Source organism: Lasiosphaeria miniovina (genome assembly GCF_030549165.1).
Source record: "Lasiosphaeria miniovina strain SMH2392-1A chromosome Unknown B0T26scaffold_2, whole genome shotgun sequence".
NCBI classification, from domain to species: domain Eukaryota; kingdom Fungi; phylum Ascomycota; class Sordariomycetes; order Sordariales; family Lasiosphaeriaceae; genus Lasiosphaeria; species Lasiosphaeria miniovina.
The window spans coordinates 2734772-2756505 of record NW_026848221.1 but is presented as its reverse complement, the minus strand read 5'-3'; the positions used below and the strand labels follow the sequence as shown (position 1 = coordinate 2756505).

The 21734-nt window shown below is 54.8% G+C and overlaps 5 protein-coding genes and 1 non-coding gene across 6 annotated transcripts; 2 read left to right on the top strand and 4 right to left on the bottom strand.

The window, feature by feature from the left end:
• Positions 1-738: 738 nt before the first annotated feature.
• B0T26DRAFT_623984 (P-loop containing nucleoside triphosphate hydrolase protein) lies at positions 739-1293 on the bottom strand (the record flags this gene model as incomplete). Its single annotated transcript, XM_060436130.1, has 2 exons — positions 739-1127; positions 1191-1293. Coding segments are annotated over 2 exons (492 nt in total), but the record flags the coding sequence as incomplete, so codon positions are not given.
• Positions 1294-2948: 1655 nt separating this feature from the next.
• On the top strand, positions 2949-5471 carry B0T26DRAFT_747848 (uncharacterized protein; the record flags this gene model as incomplete). The annotated part of the gene is made up of 3 exons (XM_060444887.1): positions 2949-3527; positions 3576-4132; positions 5417-5471. The coding sequence occupies 3 exons, from the start codon at positions 2949-2951 to the stop codon at positions 5469-5471; spliced, it is 1191 nt and encodes a 396-aa protein (XP_060300391.1).
• Positions 5472-7989: 2518 nt separating this feature from the next.
• On the bottom strand, positions 7990-8063 carry B0T26DRAFT_t47. Its single transcript has one exon. It is a non-coding gene; the product is annotated as a tRNA-Val (tRNA).
• Positions 8064-8785: 722 nt separating this feature from the next.
• B0T26DRAFT_672189 (uncharacterized protein) lies at positions 8786-11026 on the bottom strand (the record flags this gene model as incomplete). The annotated part of the gene is made up of 11 exons (XM_060439418.1): positions 8786-9229; positions 9273-9387; positions 9442-9581; positions 9666-9675; positions 9743-9973; positions 10059-10128; positions 10207-10371; positions 10461-10467; positions 10503-10793; positions 10899-10973; positions 11015-11026. The coding sequence occupies 11 exons, from the start codon at positions 11024-11026 to the stop codon at positions 8786-8788; spliced, it is 1560 nt and encodes a 519-aa protein (XP_060300390.1).
• A 1757-nt stretch (positions 11027-12783) lies between these two features.
• Positions 12784-13908, top strand: B0T26DRAFT_738212 (Alpha/Beta hydrolase protein; the record flags this gene model as incomplete). The annotated part of the gene is made up of 2 exons (XM_060443562.1): positions 12784-13657; positions 13745-13908. The coding sequence occupies 2 exons, from the start codon at positions 12784-12786 to the stop codon at positions 13906-13908; spliced, it is 1038 nt and encodes a 345-aa protein (XP_060300389.1).
• Positions 13909-19741: 5833 nt separating this feature from the next.
• Positions 19742-21702, bottom strand: B0T26DRAFT_694866 (P-loop containing nucleoside triphosphate hydrolase protein). Its single transcript, XM_060441263.1, has 3 exons — positions 21126-21702; positions 20353-21065; positions 19742-20015 (listed from the first exon to the last, which is right to left on the bottom strand). The coding sequence occupies exons 1-3, from the start codon at positions 21244-21246 to the stop codon at positions 19944-19946; spliced, it is 906 nt and encodes a 301-aa protein (XP_060300388.1). The 5' UTR covers positions 21247-21702; the 3' UTR covers positions 19742-19943.
• Positions 21703-21734: the final 32 nt, after the last annotated feature.

Genomic DNA, 21734 nt, shown 5'->3' with positions numbered 1-21734 from the left:
TAGGCAGCGCGAGGCAAGCCGCAAACCTTGGAGGCTACGGATGCTTGGAGACTACGGATGTGGCGGCTACGGATGTGGAGGCTACGTATGCTTAGAGGCTACGGATGCTTGGAGGCTATGGATGCTAGGAGGTTCAGAAAGTGCACCTCCCTTCGATGGCGCTCGCCCAGAAGGTAGTCACCGGCAGTTCTGTGCTTAGCGCTCTTGCGAGGACAGCGTCACTTGCCCTTACGGCTGATTCTTGTTCGATAATGTAGTAGTAGCAGAGCCAAGGGAGAAAGGGGACCATTTGTTTGCCATGCCCCTAGCTAGTTGTGTTACGGAATGTTAGAACAAGTAGCTACTCGACAGATTGTGCTCTCGTTCTAACCTCCGTCTCTCCGACCTGAGCTCAGATGTAATCTCCCTATGGCTGAGAGCCGCTTCTTTCGCCGCCTCCAGCTGGCCTTCTAAGGACTTGACCCGCTGGCTATAAGCTCGATCCCGGGACTTGAGTTTTTGTTTCCCCTTCTCGTACGCCCGCCGTATGTTCTCCCGCCACTGTGTCACCAACTTCTGCCTCGCCTCGGGGCCTTGCAAGTCGCGTAGCGTTTGGCGATACGCCGAGGTCGTGGACACGTCCACGCGGCCCGCGCTGTCAGCCGTGATTTCCGACTGAAATTTGAGGCTCATCGGCAATCCTCCCGCACTCTTCGCAATGGCTTCGATCTGCCGCAGACCTGAGACCCTGTCAGGGAATATACGCGCAACCCGAGACCCCTTCTCTATCATTTCCGGCCAAAACCAGTTACAGAGCTGGGATTCCCGTTCTTCGGCAATGGGCCAGGGGACCACATCCCAGAAAGTCGTCCCTAGGATGACCCTGCCAAATCCCTCGCTCCCGCAGAGCTTACGGAACATGCGAAGACTCGCCTTAGACGAGTTCGTCATCCTCGGGCTATTCAGCGAGTGGAGATAGATGATGCCGTCCAATCCTCTCCCTTCCCCGAACCTGGCCGCAAGCCACTCCAGTATTCGTGAGACCACTTCCTCCTGGCCTAGTACTGTGTCGTCGAAGCCTGGCGTATCCACGAGGACATACTTGGTTCCGCGGTGGGAAAAGGTTGTTTCGCTCATTTCAGTTGTCTCTTAATAGGTTACACGCCCGTAAGCCGACGTGCGGTTTTGTCTTTGAGAAAGCACCGTCTTACCGGACTGAAGCCCGTGTCCAACACGGACCCCCTTTTTTTGGGTAATCCTCCGGATAAGATGGCTCTTCCTAGAGCCCGTGACCCCCATTATCGCAATGACAACTCCGTCATCCGAACCAGAGCCGGATTTGCTGCTGTGGGCGGCACCCATGGCCTAGGTAAAGGCGAATCGCAAATGTGTTTGATGGCCGATTGTGGACGGGAGGCTCGCCCTGGCGCGAACACATTAAGGCGGAAAGGTTTTTGTCTCCGATGTCCAGGCCAAGTCTTGCTTTTGCTCTTCCCCCCCGCCGCCGCCCCCCTCCTTCGAGTACGTCCTTGGCACCGGTAAACCGATCTTGGAAAACTGCCTGCCACTCGCTAAATTGTAAGCAATGACTGGTGGCATATGTTATCGAAGAGGCACTCAAAGGGATGCATGACGCATCGTCTGTCGCCAGCCCGGCATAGGTTCGCCAGCCCGGCATGAGTCCAGACACACCCATAGGCAGCACAAAGAACCAAGTACCAAATAAATCTGTCACGCTGGGCGTGTTCAACCCCAAGGCGTTACACGAGAATTTAATTCTTGGTCATCGGATGTCTAGCAGGGGGACAAGGTAGATAACACTAAGCCGCGTATTGGGCAGAGATATCATGATTCCGGCGGATGTGTTGCGCGACAGCTTCTAGGCCTCTGGCGACACATCGTCTCAGCAAATCATCCGAAAAGAAGGCCACACACCCTCGCTCTCAGCCTTCCATCTCTTTCATTATCTCCTCCCATGGCCTTCTATTTTCGCCTTATCAAGACGTAATAGTTTTCGCTGCGCCTTATGGCTCATCCTGCCATTGCTGCCGGAGGGGGGCGTGTCTCTTCTTGGCGAGATACTGATAAATGCAACGCACTATTGGCCAGCGCTTCGAGCGCACACTCATTCAGTCACAGACTTGAGACAGTAGACGCGGGGCTGATGGGTGGTATCAAGCGCCCCCACGAGAATGGGAAGAGGTGAGACGGGAGTTCTCTTCTGCTACTACTATTAACCCATCAACAATTAGGGTGGCCAAGACACTCTGCCTGCTGCGTGCTGGCCCAAGCCCGCCCAAGTGGGCTAGGCGGCGGCCGGCAGAAGGTTAAGCAATGCACAGGTGCCTAGACGTTGCCGATGGCGCGGGTGGGGGGCCAGATTCTGGCGGAAGCGATTTCAATGCGGCAAGCAGTCGTCGGAAAGAGACCTGGAGCTTAAATTGCGAGGACACCTCGCCGGGACACCTCGCCGGGCCCCTAGATAACGCTAGGCTGCGTATTGTTCCGCCCTCTTGCTCCCATCGATGTTTGTGTTCTAGGGAGGTACGGAGAAGCGGAATTCCTAGTTTCTCGACCAAGCCTAAGCAAATCTATTTTCTCGGGAATATCCTCGCGCTAGCAACCCACCATGTCCAAGTCGCTTGTACGCCATGGTGGGTCGCCTCAATTGGGAGAGATGATCCTTCCAGTCGCACTTGAGCAGCCTAGCCGAGATCGACCGCGACAAGACTCAGCGCACAGACGCCAGCAGAGGCATGGGGGGCCACCTACAATAAGGTGTGTATGTGTGTGTGGATGTTTATGTGTTTGTGTATGTGTGTATGTATGTGTATGTGTGTGTATGTGTGTATGTGCGTGTGTGTGCGTGTGTGTGTGCGTGTGTGTGCGTTTGTGTGTTTTTCATCGATGAACCTGCATATCCCAGTCTGACAGTCTCCAATAGGCCCCAGGATATTGTCATCGCCATCATGGGCGTCACGGGGTCGGGGAAATCAACTTTCATCAGCCATTTCTGTCCAGAAGCGGCCGTCGGCCATACGCTGGAGTCTTGTCGGTCACCACCCGAGCTCGGAGTCGAACAGGCATGTGCTAATATAGCTGTCTTTCTCGGCCCAGGCACGAGAAACGTCGCCATTTACCATTACCCTCGCCGGGATGGCGTCTCGGTCTACCTGGTCGATACTCCAGGGTTTGACGACACCTACAAGACGGACACCGACATACTGCGGGATATTTCGGACTGGCTCAACCGATCGTACGAAACCCGCGTCCTGCTCTCGGGCATCATCTACCTTCATCGCATTTCCGACGCGAGGGTGGGCGGATCTAGCATGCAAAACCTGCGAATGTTCAAGAAACTCGTTGGCGAGGACAACCTGAGCAACATTGTCCTCGCCAGCACAATGTGGGGCATGGTGCCAGATCTCAACGTCGCGGTTGCGCGGGAGGCGGAACTACAGAACAAGGACGATTTCTGGGGCCAAATGATCAAGAATGGGAGCCGAGTCTTTCGGCAAGACCGTGGCGCCGAGTCGGCCGCCGAGATCGTGCAGGACATCACAGCCAACCGCTAACGAACGGTCCTCGATATCCAGCGGGATATGGTCGACAGGAGCCTCTCCCTGGATCAGACTGCAGCCGGCAAGGAGGTGCAAGGCGAGATGGCCAAGCAGCGGGCCGAGTACGAGAAGAGAGTGGCAAACGTTCGTGAGGAGATGCACGAGGCCATCCGAAATCAGGACAAGGAGCACCAGACGGAACTCGAGAACCTGCAAAAGGAGCTGGGGGCAAAGCTTCGCTCTAACGAAGACGCTATAGAGAGGCTGAAGTCGGGCAAGGACGAGATCCGCCGCGAGATGGAGGCGAAGTGGGAGGAGGAGCGCCAGGCCCTCACCCGGCGATTCGAAGCCCAGCAAGCCGCCCGTGAACGGGAGCAGAAGGCTCGTGAAGAGGAGGAGCGCCGGGCCCTCATTAGGCAATTCGAAGCCCAGCAGGCTGCTCGCAAAGAAGAGCGCCAGTCCCTCGTCAGACAACAGAAAGCCCAGCAGGCTGCTCGCGAGGAGGAGCGCCGGCGTAAAGAGGAATTCCAGCGGCATATGCAGGAGGAGCTGTTTCGCCATCTCATCTATACTAACCCTTTGCTACATTCACGGTCCGCCGCCCCAGCCGGCGTTTTACACATACTACTACTTGTACTGGTAGTTTACTTCCTCTATCGTGTTTTGCGAAGGGTAGGATTGTATTTTTATTTACGGGGGTGATGGCCAAATCAACAATCGGAATAACAGGACTCCCCGATCAATTCTATATCGTGCAATGTAACTCTGCGTGAGCCGTTAGCTCCCTCCCAATTCATCGAGGTTGGTCGAGGCTGCTCAGCATAGGACGGATTTGCAGAGCATGCTTTGATCACCCAAGCTAGGATGTGACCTGATTGCGATGTGACCTGATTACGACCAGGCCTGCTGGGTTATGTGCGTAAAGGACCAAGTAATAACTAACGTTTTTGATAAGCGAGATGAATAGGGAAGCGAGCTGAACACTCTAACACAATGTGGTGATATGACACAATGTGGTGGTATGTACGCGAAAAAAAAGTTAATAAATTGTTAGTGGCTTTATCAATTTCTTGTCGTCTATTTGCGTGCAGATCACTAAATTTTGTGAGAGTGTTCAACTCGCTTGTCTGTTCAACTCACTTATCAAATACGTTGTGTTGAATACTTATAGCAGGATATTTGTTGAATGGTTTTTTTTTTTTTTTTGGTTTGAAAAATGAGTAAGTGTGTATATACTTGTCAAATACACTGCACCTTGAAAAGATTGGTGAATGGATGGATTGTAACGGTGTTGGTTATAATTGTTGCTTGTGTTCTCTCCATCTTATCTGCGGCTCTCTGGCAGAGCTAGAGAGCTTCCATTATAGCTGCGCTGGTGGCAAGGCTGGTGGTGAATGGTGGCCCACGCCAGCTGAACTGATTGCGCCAACTCAGCTCACTCGAGCTCGTTTTCAGCTCGTATGGCCACTCCTTTCGTCCTCGGTCATCTAGACCCTTCCTTCCTGACAGAGTTGGGAGGACGTGACGTCTGTTGCGTGGATATGCTCGTGCCTTATTGACTGAAGCACGGCTCGGTTAGAATTGGGGGGAAAGAAGGATAAGAACGAGGAACGTTGGAAACAAGTAAGCCAGGGAGATGCGGTGTATTTATCAAGACCTGGTGCCTAGTGACTTTATTAGTGAGGTAGCCGGTACCTAGGCTTCTTGGTCGAGGTACAAGATCGTGGTCCGAGCGAGGAATCTGGTCGGCTAGCCTCGGTGGCTCCCGCAGGGAACACGGAGCAATCACAATTCAGCAGCCCCACCACGGCACATGTATTCCAAGACAGCGTGCTTGCGCCGACTTGGCCACTGCTCTCCACCACTGCTCTCCACAGAACCGCGAAGATCCAGCTCGTCCTCTCCCTCGGCGGCGCAATCGGTGCCGGTTGATTACTCGGAGTCCCGAGATCAACTTTGGATTTTTCAAACTTTGTTGAAGAGGAGACCTAGATGGGCCCTCTCGTCAGTGTGTAAGACCAGAGGGCAATCCACTCAGTCCAGCCTAGCCGAATGCTCCCGGCGTCCACCGTGGCAGCCAAAAGCGCCGACACAGCACGAGATGATGGGCATAGGGCATGCCGCACAGGCAACAATCGGCCCTGGAATTAACACTAACAGCCGGGCATTGCGTCGAGCTCGCCAGGCGGCTAGAGACTAGGTAGTCTGTCCTGTCCTTTCGCTGAAGCTCGCGCGATATACGAGCAGGGCGATGGACGCGCAGGGATGGACACGCAGGGCGATGGACACGCCGGGCGATGGACACGCAGGACGATGGACACGCCGGGCCATGGACACGCCGGACAACAAGCAGACGGCTGCAAAGACGCAAGATTACCTAAAGGGCCGGGCATCTCAGACCCGAAGCCGCGGCCCTTCCCCCCGTCCTTTCACCCACAGCTGCTGTCCACTTCACCGGTGTCGGTCCTACTCGCCATACTCGTGGCCAATGGCTACACAAAATATGGATATGGGGTGTCGGGTTGAGCTCGAGGACGAGAATAATGTGCTTTTCCCAATCTGCGTAGACCCAAAGCAGAAATTGACACCATTGGAGATGATCGGTCCAGTGAAGCGCTCAGTTGCGCGGACGGACAGCCTGACCGCACAATATTCCGACCGATCTTGACAACGCAAACCTGTATGAAGAGGGGCTGAAATCGGCGGAATGGACACACGCGGAGCTGAGATGGGTAAAGCGGAGCTGAGATGGGCAAATCGGAGCTGAGATGGGCAAAGCGGAGACACGGATGCACTATCGTCGCTAACACACACCAAGCCCAAAGAAATCAAAGTTTGAATCTGCCGCGCACTGCCGACGTCAGGATCTTGGGAGAGAAGCGACGCTCAGCGGATGGAGGAGAAGCTAGAGTGAGAATGTGACATAGTGACACTCCCACGGTGTCTCTCTCACTTCTTCGGATCCGCCCTGTATGCCTCCTGGGCCAATCTGTCCGGCCTGCATGCCTCCTGGGGCCAATCTGTTCGGCTTCCCGGACTGGACTGGCTGTAGGGAGCATCACTATCTACCTTGCAAGGAGCTCGTGCAGATTATTTCGTTCGACCATTTCATATCTAAATCTCTCTCTCTTTGGCACCCCGGGGTCCAGAGGTGGCCAGGTGCTCTCTTCGCCAACGTTCTGGCTCCTGGTTGCTGCTCAGTGGCGTCTGCAAAGCTAGTGAGACGCTGATCTGTTTTACTAGTAGTCATAATCAGTTGACGACGGCGGGCCTGGCCGAAGGGATGCATCCCACGAGTTGTTGGCCAAGACTAAGCGGAAAAGATCCCGCAGCACGGCTGAGCTCGGCTTACAGGTTGGGTCCTGGCGTCGCGCTTCGACTTGATTCTACCCGCACAAGGCGCCCGCACAAGGCGCCCGAGTGGGGCAGGGGTCCAAGTCTACGATGGCGCCAATGCCGCCATCAAGTGCGTTTCGACAGTGCCGTCTCACCCGGCTTGGCCAGGATGGACGGCCCAGGCGACCTGGGGCCTAGATCGGCTCTGGCCCCCGGGTCGTATCTTCTCTTCCGTGGTGGCTGCCAGCGTTTGGTCGAGACCTCGGTTCTCATGCACTTGCCGCGAATCAGAGCCACCAACTTCTCGTGCAGAGTTTGCCTGTCAGGAGATGGCCTAGGCCGCCAGTGCCACGTCCGACCTCTTGCATTTGTCCAGTTAAAATCGCCGTATGGTGTGACAAGCCCCAAATATCAAAGCACCCCAGTCACCGGCATGCAGCAACCCCTCCCCACGCTCGCACTTTGTGCAGTTCGGACAGTTTGAGTTGTGGTTTCTCTTCTTCCGGCTCCTATTGGCCCAGCGGAATCGATGGTGTGGCGCCCCAGCGTTCGCGTCGCTGCATGTCTCCCAGGAATGGATGTCACCGTGGGAGAAAATGGCTCATCAAAATAGCTGCGTCTTGTCTGCCCTCCGCACCCCTTTTGTCTCGTACCGTGTCCATAATGGCTGCTGCAGCCTGCATGATGCGGTCGACTCGGGGACATGGACCACCACTATCCGAACGCCACGTCAATGACGGCTCAAAGTCCATCGCAGCGTGCGGGCAATCTTGTCTGGCACGGTCCGCAAGTCGGTCTTGTAATTACTTCGTGAGAGTACAAACATGTTTCAACCATTACGTGACGTCGATATACCGTACGGTCCGTACCTCCAGAGACGGCGCGCCACCGAGCCCCTTTTCAATTGCGCCAATGTTCTAGACTCGTCGAATTGCCAAACCAGCGACTCGCAGACCGACCAGGCCAATTAGACAGAGCGACCGAGGACCGGCAGGCACGCTGACCGGCCCCGATCGCTGACTTTGCAGCCTGAAACGAAGCGTTTTGGTCTAGACAGCAACTCGCGACAGAGTAGCAAAAAAGGGGGCCGACAAAGGCTAAAAAGAAATCGTTTCGATCAGACCCGGGCTTGAACCAGAGACATCTAGCGTGTTAGACTAGCGTGATAACCAACTACACCATCCGACCTGTAGATTCATGTTTTGAGCGGTAGGTGTCGCCGCTAAAGAGGGCGGGGCCGCCGCCACGGCGCATGGCTCGGGGTTTGAAGACCTCAGCTTGCTTGATCACGGGCCGGCCACGAAGCTTACACTCCAATCCCTGCTCAATTGTTTGCGTGGTACCTGCCAAGCCCAAGTTACGAGTTTGCTTTGCGCACTTGACTAAAAGTGAAAACTACTTTGTAAACAAAATCAGAACTCTTAACTATCTATAACCCTTTTTTCCACATCCCAGTCTAGATTCTACTGGATTTCCTGCGTTTTTGGGTAGTTGGACGGTTGTATCTGGCGCTGGGTCACTGTTTTCGGAACCGCGGGAACGATTTAACAGGGGTTGAGTGTAAGCAAGTGCTTGAGTTCCAGAATAGTTACCAAGTAGCAGAGTAAGTGTTTGTGATGGCTGGGCCCCAGAACCTTTGGTGTGGAAATGTCAGAGCTTCCTTCGCCTTCTGTCTCGGCCAGCAGCAGGTCTCTCTTCAAACCGCGTTCCCGAGGGTCTTCGGTGTGACTGGTGCGAACCAATGCCCCGAAAGGGGTCTCGGCCGTCGGTGTCCCTACCAGGAACAACAGGTTCGCGCCTCAGACAGTCGACTGTCGCCGTCTTTCTGCCGCACACACCACACCTCCTCTTGTGGACCAACGTCGAATGGACACATACAGCGAAACAGCGAAACAGGGACGGGGGTAATCTCACTGGTAGCTCGCCCAGTTCACCCACTCCAGCCACAATACCCCGGCAGGGCTTCTGCCTTTTCTCCGATAGGAACCATCATATCCCTGCCAATAGCATAGCCGCTCCCTGCACCAGAAGACGGCCGGATCCTCGCAAGCCCAAACCCCCAAGCCTGCTCGAGCCATCATCTCGCCCACACCACCAACGCCGCGCACCCTGTCCAAAATCGCATCCTCGTCGGCGGCAGCAAACAAGACAGGCTGCGGCAGCGCTAGGCCGGCGGCGCGCGCGAACCGGTTAGCGCGGGCGACGTGAACGTTGACGAGGACGGCGCCGTCGACGTTCCACGACTGTGCGTCCCCGTCGTAGGGCACAATGTGATGGCGGATGCGCGCACCGGCGCCCACGTCCTGGGACGGCGGCACGGCGTCCATGTCATCTGCGAGCGGCGAGTACCGCGACTGCGTGCCACCGCCGACGAACATGACCTCATCCGATCAGCACTAGCGGCGGCGGCGGCACCGCTGCTGGCCGCCGCGGCGGATGTTGGCGCTGCCGAGTGTCGTCATCACGGGGTCGTACGAAGACGACGAAGCCGGCAACTTGATGGTCCATAGCTCTAGCGGCAGACCACGCTAACGGCCAGACCACCTAACGGCCAGACAACACTGACGGCCAGACCTGCAGCTCGACTGTCCTCTGCTTCCTGTTGGCTGCCGACGCCCAGTCGAGCTTGTCGCGGAGCGTGCGCTCGCGGGGGTGCATGCGCGTGTCGGGGGGGGATGGCCAGGTCCGCGGGGGCTTCGAGGCGCTCTGGCGACGGGTATTCTATCGTCAACCTCTCGTCGAAGCGCAGCGCGGCGGGGTGGCGGCCGCGGCGCAGGAGCCGGAACTTACTGAGCGGGTACTACGGGATGATCTCGAGCTGGATGCCCCCGAATGCCCCCGACGTGGCTGCTGCTTGAGCCCCCTACCTGTGCCTCGATCTACTCGGGTGAGTCGTGCAGCCGGCGACGAACTGCCGCACTACCCGCGGCGCTACTGCTACGCCGTCCAGCCACCGCTGGCCCGGGGGTGCCGGCGCCCGCCCGCCGTGCACGTAGAGGTAGTCCTGCGTTGGCGTGATGCCGTCCGTGTACCAAGGGGCCTGGACCGTCTTGTTCGGCCGCTGCATCCCGACGACGGTGCTGGGACGGTACCATCGCCTAGGAACCACGGACTAGCACAGGTCCCGGATGGTTGTGCTCTTCGGGGTACAGCGCCGTTCCGCAAGGTGATTACGCAGCGTACGAAGCCCTCGGGAACACGTAGAGCCGGCTCGATCGATTCGCCTGTGGTCGAGAAACAAACATTAGCTTGCCTGGCAGAATGACGATAATAATCACCAAGATATCACCGGGGGTCAGTTTGACTTACGGCCCAACTCAACTCTGCTCACCCCTGACGGGAACTGTCTGGGTCACGAGCTCACACACGGCCCTGTAAAATATCTGACTGCCTCCGCGTCCAGGATCTGCCATCTGCGCAACGCTCCGGTGGCCTCCATTCAGGGGTATGTGTGTTTCGTTGGGCAGGTTCATGACGGCCGAGTCTTTTGGAACACCTAATAAATAATCAAGCCACTCGATCAGCTTTCGGAGAAATTCACTCGGAATCAATTATATCCCGACGAATTGAATGGATGACATTAACGCCACGGCTAGTACCTAGGTAGTCAGTCAGTCAGTCACGTACCATAATACGACCAATCCTGACCATCTTATAGATGGTGTAGATGTTGAAGCGCGAGTAGATCTCGGAGAAGTGGTGTGACTTCACGACGAGGTAGTTGTTGCGGCTCTCGAGCCTGCGGATTAGCCTTACGTTGAAGCTCACCACCATAGTGTAGCGCGCGATGCCCGCGGCGACGGCGCCTAGGTTTGCCGCCGCTGAGGACCCCCGGTGCGGCGTGGCGAGGAACACGATGCCCGTCGTTGCCTCGAAGATCGACCTGTACACCAGGCCCAGTTTGGCTTCGATCAGGGCCTAGTTGAATTATTGGTTGAGATTCTCCAGTCGGTCTTGCGGCCGGGCCGGGAACTGTTTGTTTTGTGAGACGAATCTGGGCTCACAAAATTCCCTTCTTCGTACCTCGCTCACGTGCCATTGCTCAACCCGGCTCAGGCTCGCGTGCCGTTGCTCAACCCGGCTCAGACTCGGCTCCGTCTTTGCTCAGGATTAGCTTAGGCTTGCTCACCTTCGCTCACCCTAATTACCATTTCTGGCACAGGTCGCCTTCCGCCCCCGAGCAAGATGATTACTATCGACGATATGTATCTACAGTAGTTATTTAGCCATAAAGGTACTTGCCATGCCTCACCTACCACCTAATCAAGCATCGATTGTTGGAGACAGAAAGGGAATTCTTCGCGTGGTCTTCCAAGATAAAGTCGCACACTTGATCAAAAGAAAGAACGCCAACATGAGCGCTAGAGTTCTGAACGAAAGTAAGTAACTTCTGAAAGAAAAAGCAACCATGGGGTGGATGCCCCCGCTCCACCTAAGGCAATAGAGCAAAACTTTAAACTCCAAAGCTAGAAGCAGAAAGAAGAAAGCAACCAACTACCTATCATCCTGGATGCGGTTTAGATGCTTCTCCTCACCTCTCACCCATCTTCAACACGATCCATTCACTCCTTCATTGCAGCTACGGCTGGCTGGGCTTGATGATAGTCGTCGTCCAAGTCCCCCGGAACGACTTGGAAGGCAGGCATGTCTAGGAATCCCTCTTCATACATCCCTGCTCCAAGAAGACCCGAATCGCCCGCTGATTAAGTGATTCTTGAGTGGTCTGATTTGAGATTCCATCTTTTTTGATCTCTTTATCCGAAATTTTGAGGAGAATGCCCTCTTCATTAGAAAGCAAGGAGCTGATCGAGCAACGAGGAGACCCCTGAGACCCCTAACCTCGTTGAGATGAGATGTCAAGAGTCTCATAATCAGCGTCGCACTGCAAGTGGGCCGCGCCAAGGGCCAAAGTCCGAGGCGCTAGAGGCAGGGAGTAAGCCGTCGATAGGGCCGCTAATCACTCCACTGTCGAACCAGGCAGTCGGTCGATAGGAGACGGGGTTGCTAAATCAACCAATCGTATTTCTGTCGTCTCTATCCTGCGTATCTGTGAATCCTTACACGTCGATGGAGATGCTGTACGAGGCTACGTTGATGCCTGGTTGCGTCATGGTGCATTTGTCAGATCTTTGTATGCGATCTTCCGAGGGTGCCGACAGCAGATCCAAGGAGACAGCAGATCCAAGGAGACAGCAGATCCAAGGAGACAGCAGATCCAAGGAGACAGCAGATCCAAGGAGACAGCAGATCCAAGGAGACAGCAGATCCAAGGAAACACATGTGTCCAAAGCGGCAGTTCCCCAGGCTAATTAATATTCCCGATGCTTGCTTGGTCAGAAGGGGCCATGGCGCGGCCTTGAAAAAACTCTCACAACTACCCCATCATTCAGACCTGATGCTACGTGGCGCAGGTACCCATGACCTTGGTCCCTGCCGCTCGTGATATCACTTTCCTGACATCCTTGTCACGAGAACCACAAAAGTGAGGACGAGAACCCCAAAAGTGAGGAGGCGAATCCTGGAAGAAAAGTGGTTCTTGGTACGCTATACGCGGGATAACTTGCGGTTTATAAACACAGCGTCCATTTTTGGCGGGAGGATTCGGATCTAGTCGGATTTTAGGGTACTATTGCCAAGCCCATCTCTGGGTTGGTAATCGAAATATGTCAGCCGTGACTTTGGCCAGCTTCGAAAGCGAGTCCGGGCCTCATATAAAGGTCCGGCCATGGCGCTCTCTGTTACGCCGCTCTCTAGACGGCACGCGGTCATCGACTCCTGCAGACATTGATCGACCGAGCATTCCGGAGTGAAAGTCGCAAACTCACCTGCACAACCCCGCGACACAAGCGCTCTCGTGATGCGGCTCTCTCTGATGAAACGGCCCTCTCTGATGAAATGGCTCTCTCTGATGAAACCGGCCCTCTGGGCACTTGCTCCCCTCGTGGGAACCGGCGTGTCGCTGACTGACTTCGACGACTGGGCGCACCAACGTGTGGCCCTCGAAGACGTGTCGATCCACCTTCGCTACGCTGGCAGCGGGCCGCCGCTGCTGCTCGTGCACGGAAACCCCCAGTTCAGTCTGACCTGGCGCATCATCGGGCCCATCCTTGCTGAGAAGTTCACTGTTATTGCGCCTGACAACCGCGGCGCCGGCGACTCGTCGCTGCCTCGCGACGGCAACTACAGCGCCACGGCCGGCGCGGCTGACCTCAAGGGCGTGCTCGACTTTCTCAACATCACCGAGACGTACGTCTTCTCGCACGACAAGGGCGCCGGTATGGCCCTGGCTCTGGCTGCGGCCCATCCGTCGCTGGTAAAGAGGCTCGGCGTGGCCGAGTATCCCTTGCCGGGGTTCGGGTACGAGCAGTTTTCCGGGCCAGCGCCGTACTGGGACCTGTACGCCAACTGGCAGCTGGCCTTCTTCAGCGTTCCCGACGCTGCCGAGTTCTTTATCCGCGGCCGCGAGAAGGAGATGCTCGAGTGGTACTTCTTCCATGGCAGCTACTCGGGCGTCACCGCCTTCGCCGAGGACACGGTCAACCGCTATGCCACCTCCATCTCGAAGCCGGGCTTCCTGCGCGCCATGTTCGGCCCCTTTGAGAACAGTATCATCGCCGCCGATTCCAGCTTCTTCAGGGGCGTCCTCGCCGAGAAGCCGCTCGATGTGCCACTGCTCGGTCTCGGCGGTGAGGCCAGCCTCGGTTTCTTGACCCAATTGGCTTACCAAAACATCTCGTCGAATCTCGAGGCAGACGTCGTCCCCAAGGCCGGACACTGGATTGGTGAGTTTTTCGTGCTGGTGATATAAAAGGTGACAGATAATGCAATTGCGCGTCATGGACGAAGCTGATGATTCGAGTGTCTTCTAGCCGACGAGAACCCCGTCTGGGTCGCCAACCGCATCGCCCAGTTTCTGGCAAAGGACAAATCTCCGCTTGCAGCTGTCAACCTGAGCAGCCTCGCAGACCGTGTGACACTGACGGTGGGAGCATTTGGGACGCTGGCTAATGCTCGTCTTTCGGGGGCGCTGTGAGCAGGATGCTGTGAGCAGGAGTGGTAATTCTGAGGTATTGTCGTGGTCTAGCTCGTTTGGGGGCTGCTGTGTCGTGTGCACCATCCATATTGGGACATTGGCTGATGAGCATGCGGCTACTCGTGCGGCTACTCGTTAGACGACTTTGATTGCAATCTTGGGTTGAAACATGGACCTAATTTAGTACAAGGATGGAGCATTCTCGTCCAAGTTACATGGTATTGCTCAATGTCTGCGTCTCTTTGGTGCTTCTCAATTCACAGCCAGGTCTCATTCTGTTGTTGTACGATGCCCAGCTTGCCCATGAGCACATCCTCGTCTCACTGCTTCATTACCATCGCGATACGAGAGACGAGGTCTGCCGTCTGTTGCCGGGCGGTTGCTGATTTGTTGCTCAGTCGCTAGAGAATGGCGCTGACGATCTGAGGCAGGTAGGACCTGCATCGAGGTCCTGGACGGCGCAGGCTTTGAACTTCCTGGTCGCGGCCACCAACCGGGCCGACCTTGTTGGCCGCGGGCAGAAGCGACGTCTACACCATCACGTCGCAGCTCTGCGCCGCCCGATCTGAGGCAGGTAGGGCTTGCATCGAGTACCCAGGGCGTTGACGACAGAGCCAAAGCCGTTGCTTGTCGCCAGCTCCCAGCCGAGAGGAGCCAGAACTGCCCTAGAGTAAAAATTGAGCTCGGGTTGCCGGCCCAGTGGCCTACCCGAAAGAACACGTTAGCATGATGGTGCAGCCACGGCGCTCAGATGGCTGATCTTGTGGTGCAGAGAGTGTTGTGTTACGCAATTGGGAAGAAGCTAGCTCTCTCTGTCTGTTTGCATGCCTTTTTTGTTAATTTTTTTAAATTTTTAATTTTTTTTTTTTTTTCGATACTCGATTTTCTTTTCAAAACTTTCGCTTGTCGCACGGCAAGATAGAACGAGTCAGCGGAGGCAGCGTAGCTGGTCGATGGCCGTGGGCATAGGTTTTGAGAGAAAGAAAAAGAGAGAAGGGAGACGGTTTCGAAAGTAAGGTGCTGCCGTGTGCGGGGTTAAGAAAATTCCCGGAGGGTCGTTCATACCATACCTGGATCGCGCAGCTCCAGCTCAAGTTTCCCGGCCTCGAGTTCCATGAATGGCCGTCCTACCATTGGTTGCCCAGAGCACCGAAGTAGGGTCTCTATAGATAGGTCTAGGCTAGGGCTTCCGCAGTCCTCTATGCACAACGGTTTCAGCAAGAAAGATGAAATATGTAGGTACCCAAGTACCTTCCATGGAAATAGGACGCAGGTGTAGGGGCTGAAAATTCTGCCCAACTTTAGCAGCACTTCAGCATCTTTCCTTTCCTTCTTTGCCTTTCCTTCTTTGACTACCTTAACTCTCCTAGATATCAACGTTTCTACTTTTTACCACGTTTCTTATCCAATTAAGCATACGTACGATCATTCCATTAGCCACGTCTTTAAAGTTCACCGTCTAACACGCAGTATTCGAGAAAGCCCCTCGCGGAGCCGGACTCGCGAATCTCAGGGCCTCGCTCAAGGGCGACGGCGGTGAGATCCAGCGGCAGCCGCACTACTTCTTCGCCCACTCTTCCATATGGACTGGGTTTGCCCGCCGGCACGCAGTCGGAGAATTTGACGGCATGCCGAGAGAAGGGTGGTAAGTTACCATTTTCTTTCTATCTGCTTATTTTATGTAACTCAAATCACATGGTAGGCTGGCGACGGTGCCTCGCAGCACAGCCTCCTGGTCGCCGACGGCCCGCATGCCACCTAGCTCGACTAGACGATCCATCGACGGGGAAGAGTCGGGCTTGGCCTGGGAAAACCGCGCGAACAACTTCGCCGGCCCGGACGTCGGGCACAGCAGCAGCAGCGGCAACATAATCAGCAGCAGAGCAGGGTTTGCCGGCGCCCTCGCGCCTCCCGCCTGACCTCCCATGCCCGTCGGCATGGTTCCAACACATGTCGGGCTACGGCCCACCGCCACCAGAGACCGTCTCCACAAACCGGTCGAGGATGTCGGCCACTTGGGGGTTCGCTTTGCTTCGTCATTGGGCAAAGCGAGAGTCTGGCCGAGCCGTGTATATGGCTTTGTTCCGGAGCTGGTAGATATTCGATTCCAAGACCAGCAGAAACGGCTGGAGGCAAGGACATCGTCAAGTTGAGGGGTGAAACCACTAGCGATGCCGCTCGGCGTCGTGGCTCTTTCGGTGGAAACAGTGTAATGGGGGTTGCGGCCATATATCTGCTGTAGCCTAGAGTGATAGGCAACAGGCATCGTTTCTCCTGCTGGCGTAACGGCTCATAAATAATTAGTCTGCTTTGGTCGCAAGCCTGTGCTTTGGTCGAGCATTGCTTTATTTTCCTAAGCGAGCAGGCGACTTTATGCTAGCATAGTTTCAATTTCTAGGAACATGTTTTTAGGAACATCCATTACATAAGCGTAGTCGTCATTGAACTTTGTGTTTCTTTTGTTCTGATTCCCTACGAAAGTGACGAAACTAATCCCAGGCGTCTGGTCTCGTCTTCTGCTTCATTACCTCCTCTCATATAGGAACAAGAGAGTCAGAGTTTTAATTTCTCACCAACCCTAGCATGCATGGCTAGCTGATCCTGTTGCCGTGTTCCCGGGATATTGATAAACCACGCCGTTGATTTAGTAGCGACTTCCTCGTCACCCATGACTCACGTTCCATGGCACGTATACGTGCTTTGAGAACTGCGACAACTACTTCACGTATTCGTACTACAGCACGGATCCGAACGCGCCGTCCACCACAGGTGTGTCGACGACGCCGACGGGAACGTCAATGGGAGCAGGGGGAGGAGGAGGGCAGCAGGGAGCGGCGGCTAATTCGACCAACAGCCGGGCGATGGGTGCAAGGGGGCGAGAACCGGCAGGTCTGTCGGTGACGGCTGTCGTGGTGCTCATCGTGCAGGTGGTGATGGTCGAGGGACTGAGAGGGTTAGGCGTTGTGTAGATATTCGTCTTATTTGTTCTTGTCTGAGTCATAATACCTACCTGAGGTTGCGTTTTTGAAATTGCAGATGCCCCGAAATAGCCTTGAAATTTTACTCCCCGATGGTAATTACGTGACTGAATTCCTATCTAAGCTGTCTGTCCCGGCCGCTGTGCCGTCTAGAGCCCCTGTCAGGTCATCCGAACTGGCTGCGTACAATCGGGTGCTAAAAGTGTTTCGCTACCCACCTACTGTCACATGCAACGGTGTGCAAAAATGAGGGCAAAAGAGTGCTTGTATTCGGAAGAAAAAGGAAAGATGGGCATCGCCTAGATCCCGTAGCTATGCGGCATTCGGCTCACATAGCCTAGGCCGTAGGCGGTCTAGCATACGCCACCAGCGCCCAGGGCCGGTTGAAATGTCCCTGGGCCTCGAGTTCTTGTACAATCAGGTACCAAAAGTCTTGCGCCATTTACACACTAAAAAAGCCACCAAATCCATGGTTAGCCAAAATGGCCCTCTACCTTCAGGTGAAAACTTTTCACCGTCTTTTAACCTTTTTCTTCCTTTTCAACTATAAAATGGTCGGAATTCCGAAGAGCTTCAGAATAGAGCTTTAAGAAGAAAAAAGGGCCCAAATTTGGGCTCTCCACGTCTTCGGAGCGACTGCAACCACCATTTCGGCGTAAGCGGGGGTCGGCGCAAAACCTTGCCAATGGTCTCGAAAACCCGTTCGGCTCAAAGCCTAGAAGCGGGCGCTTGAAGAAGCTCGATAACCGGGCGAATCGAAAGCTAATTCGTCATATAACGCTATCTCGAACAAACACACTTACGGCCCTCGGAACGCCCTGGGTACAATATGAACCATCTAACGGTCCGGAACATGTCGATTAGATCTTCATTCCATATTTCCTTCCCTTCTGTAACCGAATAAAGGAAAAGCACGGTTACGGCGTTCAAATACAAGAGGGGAGCTTCCTATTACTACACGGGTTTCTGGGTCTTTTAAAGAAGACTTTCGACGTCAGGATCCTTAACTGGCCGCCACAAATCCCGGATCTCTCGCCCATTAAGAAGCTACAGCACTAGATGAAGCTCAAAATAGGGGTACGAAGGGATGGGATTCAAAACGTCACGTAGATGGCGCAGGCTATTGAGGAGGTTCGGGCGGAAATTACCCCTGACGTTATAATGAAATTAGTAAATTCTATGCCTGAAAGGATAAATTCCCTGGGACAGTTGAAAATTGGCCCGATTGAGAATTGAATGAGGATCATTTTGGTACATTTTGCACTTATTTTGGTCTCAAATTGATAAAGTTATGAATTTTTGGAACAAAAGGGGGTGTGTAGGTGTCGGAAGAAGCCGCATTTGAGCCACATGTAACTAATACCCAATTTCCAAATTCTTCATACCCTTCTCTGCCTCCACCTCTTCTCCTACAATCGAAACATCGACCGAATGAGCGAAGAAAAGGATCGATCGCAACCTCACGTCTTTCTAAGGTAATTACATTCTACTCTGCTGCCTCCAGGTGACATTGCACTTTCTTTCCATTTGTGCGTCTCTCTCCTTTCAACCCTGCCAAGACCTACCTACAAAATAATCGTCTCCTTTGCCCTTCCTCTTGCGATTGCCGAGCTAACGAAGTATCGATTGCCGAGCTAACGAAGTATCTATCTGTCCGAAGACTTTGGGGGAGAACTAACATCTCCCCAACTCCATACCCAGTACCCGTATCCCCATACCCAGTACCCGTATCCCCAAACCCAGTACCCTATCCCCAAACCCAGTACCCGATCCCCGAACCCAGTACCCGTATCCGAACCGTACCCGCTACCACGGTGTTCCCCCCACCTACCTGACGAGCATGCTCGCCTTCTCCTGGCGCGCAGAGCGCCTTCAGCCTACCCGCACGTCCGACTGTGAGCGCCCCTATACCAACCGTCCTTCCAGCTCGTCCCCATATTACCAAAATGCACCCGTGCCTTCGACCACGGCAAGCGCAATCAGCGACGACATCGATGAAATGATCTGCATGGCGGAGGCTGGCACTAAGCCGGCAAAAGCACCCAGCAGCAAAGCCCGGCCCCAGAGGCGAACACCGAGAAGAAGGGCAAAGAGAAAAGCACGACCGACACCCAATTCGTCTGCGCCCGTGTCAAGAGAGGTTGGCCACCCTACCATCTTGATCAGCCATGCCTGCCTCGCTCAGGGCTTCGGATTCAAGCCTGGAGGAGAGAACTGCAACTCTCATGACCTACGTAAGTAATATTTCGTCTGCTCAAGGAGGCTTCGTGAGACGGCTTATACCCATCACCACGCAGTACGCACACACTAAAATGAACAAAGATAAGCATTTGCCGCAGTATAGCAAAAGCTAAACAGTTGAAGCTGAACAGTTAAACGGCACTGTTTTGACAGAGTCATACCGTCAGCCTGTTGAACGCGGCTCCAGCCGCAACCCTGATGACTCGGCAACTGTCTGCCTACCAAAACGGGGTGTACAATTCCAGCCAGTCTTACGGCTTGTTTAACAGCTTACCTACAGCCCCAACTTTTGCAGGCAGGTGCTCGGTTCCCGCCAAGGAGCCAGAGCAGCTTACAGTCTCCAAGCTCAAGCTACCCTACACAAGGTCCCATCGCATGCGCAGCCTGCTGTTAATGAACTGGGCTAGCAGGAGGTTGTGGCTGACTCACGGACATTGTAACCGCCATGCAAGATCAAAGTTTTCGCCCAGGGCACATAAAGAGCACCAAATGTCTCACGAACTACAATTCTGTCGGCATGGCGACCCGGTCTAAAGAGGACAGAAAATGTTGGAGGAGTCTGGTTGGAGGAGTCTAGTTGGGGAGCCTAGTTGGAGGGTTTTGTATCATGTTGTATATTATTTGCGTCAACAAACAAAGAGACGGAATAATGATGCTTTGAGCGCCTTTTACTCCGTCCGCTTATAGTGCTTTGCCTGCTACGATGTGACAGTGTTATGTGACAGTGTTATGGGCGACGTGAAATGAGGCGCAAACTTCTCGACGATGATCCGTAATCTTTATTTTCATTTTTTGACAGCCCCTATCCAATCTCCTTCACCATCTAACTCTAACTTTACCCCGCGGCCGGCGGGTGAAGATTGTGGCAAGGAAGGTTTTAATTCGAACCTTTGAAATGCAATGCTTTTGTTAGTTCTATTCTCGCTTGGCGTTCATTAATCCCTTGCCTTGTCTTCCCCTGTCTTCCCCTGTCTTCCCCTGGGCCTTGAGGAAAAATCACTGGATTACACACGCCCCCGCTCCCACGAGTTGTATGGCAAGGTTGGTGGCGGCAAGCACAATGGGTAGAGCACGCTTCAAGATTTTGACCTTTGGGGGTGGCGCTGACATCAGCGCCGTGGTCGGGGGTAGATATGGAGGTGGTGGTGGTGGCTATGGTACTATGACTCGAAGAAGACAACAGCCATGCCTGTAAATTACTTTTGGTAGAAAACGCTGTACTAACCACTGTGCCGCGCAGCTTTTCCCTGCGCACTGTGAGGACGTCAATCTCCTTCTCCATGTCCTTGATTTCGTCGTCCTTGTCGTCCAGCTCGTCCTCGTCGGCCAGCTCGTCCTGGTAGTTCTGCAGGCGGATGGCGGCGAGCTGGATCTCGAGCAGCTCGATCTGCTCGCGCAGCTGGCTCTCGACCTCGCGGCCGGCCGTCGTCATGTGCAGCCGGCTATCCCGCTCCAGCTCGACCTGCAGCTTCAGCGCGGCCGGCTCCGCGAACCGCGATAGGTGCCGGATGATGCCGAGCGCCGACTCGCGCGTGTCGTAGTGCTTGAACACGGTCGCGCCCCGCTCGCACATGGCCCGCCAGATGCCCACCTGCCGCTCCTCGTGCTGCACCCGCTTGGCCGCCGCCGCGTCCGCCCGGAACGCGTCCCACATGGTCGTCGCGATCGCCACCCGCTTGAACGCGTCCTCGCCCAGGATCGCCTTGATCACCCGCGTCCGCATATTCTCGCTGCCCGTCACCCGCCCGATCGTGATGGGGTGGAGGAAGACCAGTCCGTCCAGCAGCCGCCCCTGCCCGTACGAGTCGGCCAAGTACTTGGCGATGGACTCGAGGATGTCGACGTCGGGCCGCGCCGAGTCGTCGAGCCCCGGCGTGTCGATCAGCGTCACGCGGTGGCCGTCGAGCCGGAACGAGACGGTGTAGGGGTATTGTGTGCCTGCGTTAGGAGTGTGAGTTGTTAGTTGGTTGTGTCTGTGCACCTAGTCGAGAATCTTACACGAGTCGGCGCCGTGGCCGATGTGCAGATCCTGGCGCCCCGACGCCCTGGACGCGAACGTCGTCTTTCCCGCCCCCGTTAGCCCGATAAGTCCGATCAGGATCTCCCGTTCGTTCCCCATGACGTTCTGCCAAGTCTGGAGTCGCCACCACACGTGTTAAAGATATTCGTAATAGGTAAAGTATGGTACCTGAGCCAGGGTACCAAGCGATGTGCAGGTAATATGACTGAAACAAACTATCAGCCAGTAGATCCGGATTCGGTGCTGTAATCGTGGTGTGATGTGTAGGTAATATGATTGAAATAAACTATCAGCCAGTAGATCCGGATTCGGTGCTGTAGTCGTGGTGTGATATGAGACATGACCCAGTTTAAGCGGCAGGGCCATGAGTTATTTGGCCTAGAATTCGGATGTTGGCTTGGTTCACTGTTGAGGCTCAAGCCTGGTTGGGTTGCATTTGGGTCGCGTGTGCTGTTGGGTTAGTTCAGAAATTCAGGGGAAAGCAAGTCCAGCAACCAGCCCAACTTTGGACCGCCTGAGCTTGCGGGGTTTTCATTGGACATTTGTTGGCTTTTGGGTGGCCAGGCTGCACTTCCACAGGGCCTCAT

Excerpts from the sequence above, each read along its gene's own strand:
- B0T26DRAFT_694866 (XM_060441263.1), bottom strand. The coding sequence starts at position 21,246 with ATGGGGAACGAACGGGAGATCCTGATCGGACTTATCGGGCTAACGGGG. Across the intron at positions 21,066-21,125 it reads CGGCCACGGCGCCGACTCGT|GCACACAATACCCCTACACC; the intron begins GTAAGATTCTCG and ends CTCCTAACGCAG. Across the intron at positions 20,016-20,352 it reads AAAAGCTGCGCGGCACAGTG|GTTCGAATTAAAACCTTCCT; the intron begins GTTAGTACAGCG and ends TGCATTTCAAAG.